Source organism: Streptopelia decaocto (genome assembly GCF_964273445.1).
Source record: "Streptopelia decaocto genome assembly, chromosome: 5".
In the NCBI taxonomy this organism is placed as follows: domain Eukaryota; kingdom Metazoa; phylum Chordata; class Aves; order Columbiformes; family Columbidae; genus Streptopelia; species Streptopelia decaocto.
In genome coordinates, this window is record NC_138659.1 from 20,305,115 (window position 1) to 20,311,114 (window position 6,000).

General features: G+C 39.4%; 1 protein-coding gene across 6 annotated transcripts in view; it reads right to left on the bottom strand.

Moving 5' to 3' along the window:
• The window catches only part of NTNG1 (netrin G1), a gene marked incomplete at its 5' end in the record, with an annotated part of 155,018 nt that extends 150,497 nt beyond the window's left edge, over positions 1-4,521 (bottom strand). For all 6 annotated transcript variants that reach the window (XM_082053814.1, XM_082053811.1, XM_082053809.1 and 3 more), the window contains one exon: positions 4,276-4,521. In XM_082053814.1, coding sequence (XP_081909940.1) covers positions 4,276-4,521 — 246 coding nt within the window. The remainder of the gene's footprint in view (positions 1-4,275) is intronic.
• Positions 4,522-6,000: the final 1,479 nt, after the last annotated feature.

Genomic DNA, 6,000 nt, shown 5'->3' on the forward strand with positions numbered 1-6,000 from the left:
CCCAGGGATTTAAAGGAGATTTGTTTCGTAAACTGCAATGCTGCAGGCCACAAGAACTAGCACCCCCCAAGTACTTGAAAATTTGCTTACAGTACTTCTGCAAAGTGAATCCTGCAGTTCTGAAAATGTGAAGTAGCTTCTTTGTCTTCTCTCTTTCCCCTTCCTTCTCCTCCTAGGCCAACTAAGCACAAGTGTGTGGTGCCAGACACATTCTTACCAATGCCAAATGCTCCAAGTTCATGAATTACAGACCCACAGGAATGGTCACACTGGCTCAAACACTGTGACCATCCAGTCCAGCCCTGTGACTGACAAAGAATGGCCGAATTTCCTTGAAGAAATGCCACAGAAAGCAGACATGCATCACCTGCCAGCACATGTGCCTCACTTGAAGCAGCAAGAGATTGCTTTAAAATGTACAGTGAAGCCAGAGGTGACTAGTCAACCCCTTCTGCAGGGGGCTGGTTATCCCACAGATAGGAGGAATGCTGCCTGTTGGGGAAGGATGCTGTCACATCCTCCTTACAGACACAAGCAGCTCTATGGCCAAAAACCATGAGCGTTCACCACTCTAAGCCATTGGTTTGTTTATATGTTTCTTTCGTGTCTCTCTCCTCTTGAGCAAAATCCTTTCCCAAGCCCTAAAAATCCTGAGCAACTTTAAAAATTATGAGATTTTAAACAAATAACAATTTAGAAAGCTATTTATTTGGCTTCTGCTTTTTGAGCCTCTCTGTTTCATTTTCAAACTTTTCCCTGCAACCAGAAGGACTAAGAAAATAAAGACGATGTTTTAAATGAAAGCTGAGTATCTCACATTATCACAAGACTCCAGGGGTTTGAGGTTTCAGAATAATATCACAAGTTGTCAATACTGAATGTTACTAGGAACTATAATGTTATTCTCAGAATAGATTGCATAAAAGCAATTGTGGGATAGTTTTCCTGATGCATGTTCCCTGTAGTAGCTACAGACACTGATGGAGGGACAACCCAAAGGTACTTACAGGTGGTGAGCTGCCACATTCTGGGTTTAGCTACTTGACTAGAGGAGTATCGCACTTTGCAACAAATCTGCATGTGCAAAACCTTGTTATTTGGTCTGTTAACTAAACAAGCTCATAGAGTAAAAATTTGTAATGGACTTGTAGCAACACTTAAGTCCCTGGGGAATATGCAGAAATAAGTAGGAAGCAAATTTTACCATTAACTTCCCATCTCCTCTGTATTGTATGCTTGCGCGCATTGCAACACACAATTGCATTGTGCATTATTGTAGATTATTATCATGTCCCTCTCACAAAATGCCTTAGATTTTATCATAATCTCCCAGCAGGACTTGAGTGAACATCTCAGTCTGGTTGTGTTTCAGGGATATAATGTATACTACACTGATAGCTGACACAGACTCAAAAGCTAGTGTCTAAATCTGTGGTGAACAGAAAGCTACTAAACCTGATCAGAGAACTGATATAGAAACAAAACAGGAGGCTGCTTCGACCTCCACCTCTTCCTGTAGAAGCAGTCCCGGCTGTTCGGCACCCTTGCTTATTGTTAGGATATCTGAAAGGATCCTCATCTCCTCCAAGGCAGCATTAACCTGATTTCAATAACAAAACACCAGTACACAGGTTTACCATGGAAATATTCAACACTTACAACAATAAAACCAAACATTTGTATAAGTCTGTTTGGCACTTCACCATGCTGAAAAGAAACCATTGGATCTCTGTCATTTCAAATTTGGGATTTTTTTAATGAAAGGCCAAGCCTAACAGAAATGCATTCTTCCCCACTGCGCATCTTCTCCAAGTATGCCAGTGCTATCTTAACTGGCTTTCTAAAACTAAAAATGAGCACAAAAATAAAAGATCTAATTGGGAAATGCCAAAGGTTTACCCCTATAAATATGTAAAACCTCATTTTGAAGAAAATGTGTAATTTCTACATGTAGATACAGTACACAGACATGAAGCATTTTTAGGGATGAGAGTGCTCTACTGCTGTGCGATACCTCAGGAACATCAAATATTTCTGTCATTTTCCTAATGTTTCAAGTAAGTCAAGCCGTTACCATGCATATCTGAATATAGTGTTACATGTACAATATAAATCTACACTGAATGAAAATACAACAGATTATCATGTAGGAGTCGGTCACTCTACACTCACAGCACTAAATACACACCCTCACTGTGCGCTCACTCTCTCCCCAGTTCTTCCTCTTTCCCTACTTCTCACGTCAGGATTCTGATGGCCTTCTGCATCTCAAGGGCTTCAACAGCAAGCGAACTATAGTTGTAACCTCAGTTCATTCCCAAGCGAACTTTCATCCTCCATCAAAAACCTTGCTAGGTGAAATGTCTTCAGGGGGAGATCTGGCACCACTTTTAATACTTAATCAAAATGTCTTTTGGTTGTTTTGTTTTTTGCTTTTTGGTGTTTTTTTTTTTTTTAATTTGTATTTTGTTGCCTTTTTTTTTGGTTTTTGTGTGGCATGGTGGTTTTGTTTTTTGTTTTTGGGGTTTTTTTGTTCTGTTTTGTTTTTTGGTTTAAAATAATTATTCTAACTAGAGAGTAGACTGATAACCAAGGCATTCAGAAACTTAACTACTTAAGACAGGAACTGCTGCAATGTTTATCTGCACTAAAAGGAAGAAACAAGTTTTGCTGGGCAGTTTATTTTGCATTAAAAGAACAACTTTTCTTATTCACTACAAGATGAGTTACTAAATGTCACTGATTGAAGACTAAATCACAGCTATTATTATTGTGAGGGAGAAAACACATTTCAGGATAAAGAAAAAGACCATATTATACAGGGCATGTTGTTTTTATTTGTTTCTAAACAGTGGCTGCTTGAAGCTGCTTGGAGGTTTAAAGTGTTAAAGCCACATCAGCAGAGATGGATTAGTGGGCAGAGAGCACATGGTGCAGTCAAAGGTTCACAGTGAATATAATTTATTCACATAGCTCTGCAAGTTATCACGTGGCTGTTACCATAATGTACGTAGGAAGCAGTTTCATGTGTGCACATAATGCCCTAAATGTATATGTGGTTGGACCTGAACTCCTTACAGAACAGTAGTGGTTGAAAATGATACCATAAGGCATTTGAAAGCAAATTTCCTTCCTGTGGGGATGTTGTCACAAAGCAATGATGACTTGTACACAGGCGAATAAATATCTTGTAGACTTTTTTCAGTTACGATAACATCACGTACTAAAACTCATTAGGTTATGAAATCTAAATTATGTAGGTAGTGATATATGTTCCCGGTGCTTTATTAATAGATTTAGGTACATATGTCTTGCACCTCAAACTCATGTTTTTTTAGTCAAGGAATACTATATTTTCAACTCAATAATTAACAAATATTCAGTGGCAAAGAAAACTAATTCTCCATGTCTGAAGGAGAAATAGGTTACCTACAAGCTGAAGATTTCCTTTAACTTGAGTGACTTCTTACAGGACGATCTAGGAAACACTTTGGAGAACCACAGCTGTAAAAGGTTGATATATATAGCGTCTGCTCATTTTTTCATACCTGTACAGTTATTTACCAAGCTCAAAATTTCCAAAACCAGTCTCAAATTTTAGAAGCATCTGAATTAAGGGACTTGACTTTGGTCTCTTTTAGTTGGTTGGAATGCCTACAGTTTCAGTTAAAGAAGAAAGCTGTCAGTAGGTGGTAGAGGTGGCCCCCACCTGGAGGTGTGTCTTCCTCCACTGTCCATACACGCAGGTATGGACCTGCTGTGCCATAGCAAAGCTTCAGCAACAACTCCTGCAGCCATGTGGGCTTGCTGGAAAGACTCCACCAGCCCAGCTCCCACCATCACTTTTTAAGCTTCTGGAGTCTGAGTTTCTAACAACAGTCTCATGTTTGGAAATGATGCTGCATTATACCACTCTATGATGCTTTCAGGTGATCGTATTTGAAATAATTCACTCAAGTCTTTTGTGACCCAGGCAAACACACCCCAGCTATGGCTTAATGCACTAGGAGTTTTATGCTGCTTTCTTTCAAGTCATTAAAAGTTGACCTAGAAAGACATTGAATTCAGGCAAAGTCATGTTAGGTCCCCATAAGAAGAACATCTCATTGCCCAGCTTAATGTGCTGCTCAGCATTTGCTCAGCAGAACCTTTCACATTTGGAGTAAGACGCAGATTTTCTTGGATAATTACACGTGCACACTAGAGCTTCCATTTTGAAGCCATCTATCACAAATGTATACTCGCTAATTATGTAAAATGAAACGCTTGCCTTACCATTGCGCAGAAAGTCTCAGGAGGATCTCCACACGTTATGTCTGGGGGATCCAGAGTCACTTTTACATATTTGATCATGTCTCTGGCTTCTGGCTGGCAGGCCATGTAATCCCATACTTTTCCTTCTTCTGTGTAAATCTGCGTCTTACATACGTCATAGTGTCCCCACACAGAAGGGTAGTGCTGCATCACGGAGGATACGGTAACCCAGAGGGTGTGAAGTGACAGGAATCTTGACAAATACATTTCTAAATCCTTGTACGTCACCTTCGTAAGGAGGCTCAGTACTGGTATATGTGCAGTCTATAGATTATACATATACATACATATATATGTATATATTTTATAAAATAGGTTCCAAGTCAAACGCGAAGCATTAGGATAGAGTCTTCATTTCACTAATTGAAGACTTTGGTAGAAGTCACCCAGACCCCAATGACAGCTTTTCACAGCAATGCAGTGCTTGTCCTTTGTCTCATAACTTATCTGTCAGGGCTTCTTGTAAAAGATGTCCAATAGCAGATAATTTGCAAAGTCGCAGGTCTTCAGCTACACTGTCGATAACCCTGAGTGATCCTCCATGTTCAGGGCTTGCAGGGGATACACAGGCACACTGATAAATCAGTATCCGAAGCAAAAGGATGAGTGCCTACGGGCTGGTGTCTGTTTCTCATCAATCATTCTCTTCTTCTGGCACCAGCACCCTTTTAGAAACAATAAGAGTTAGAGTTATTGTCCAAGAATCAATGCATTACAAAATACGAGATATGTTGACATTTTGGAGGTTTGATGCAATATAAAGCAAACTGGTATAACATGGCTAACCTTTACTGTGGGTGCTGTGCTAGAATGAACAAACTACCAAAATCATTCACAGTGAAAAGTATTTTGACATGAAGGATCTAACTCTTCTCTAACAAAGACAGATTTATAACGTTCCAGGTGAGTTACAGGTTTATGTTTCCAAAACTGTATTTTCACCCTAGCAAAACCAGAGAGTGAACTACCAAGCAAAACCGTTGATCACAGAGGCAGGCAGGAGAGCAGGCAGCCCAGCTCTGCGGGGCAGCTGCAGGAAGGCTGTTTTATAATATTAAAGTGACACAGAGATGGGTAGCAGTGCTACCAGGTGCTGATAGTCCCCTGATAAGATGACCTCAGCAAGCTCCAAAAGCCTTATCTTATGCATTTCTTAGTTGTGTTTGGGTTTTGGTTGGTTGTGTTTGGTGGGTGTTTTTTTTTGTTTGTTTGTTTGTTTGTTTTTTTTACTTTTATTTTTAATTTTTCTTTTTTTGTAACAGAGATATTGCATGCACACTTCCGTTTCCTTGAAATTTTTCATTAGTATTGGAAGAGCTTTGCTGCCTTTTTTTTTTTTCTTCGAACTGTATTTGGTTATCATACTGATGATAAACTACTGATAAAGATAATGGTTCATTTGTAGGTTACTATAAGGATGCTTTCCCCCTCTGTTACGGCAGTCTTATTTTCCTAGGTTTGTGGGTGGGGGGTACCTGTGTACTCAGTGTTTATTTCATAGCTGGTATATCCACTTTTCTCTCATCAGAAAACAACTAGAAATTCCCTCAGTTTGTACCACCTCAATCATGTTATTGAAGGTACAAAATCCTAGGATGCTATTAAAATGACTTAAAATATATATATTTGCTAAAAAACACAGGTAAAAATACAAATTATGTACAAGGGAAACTGCAAAGAGGGAGG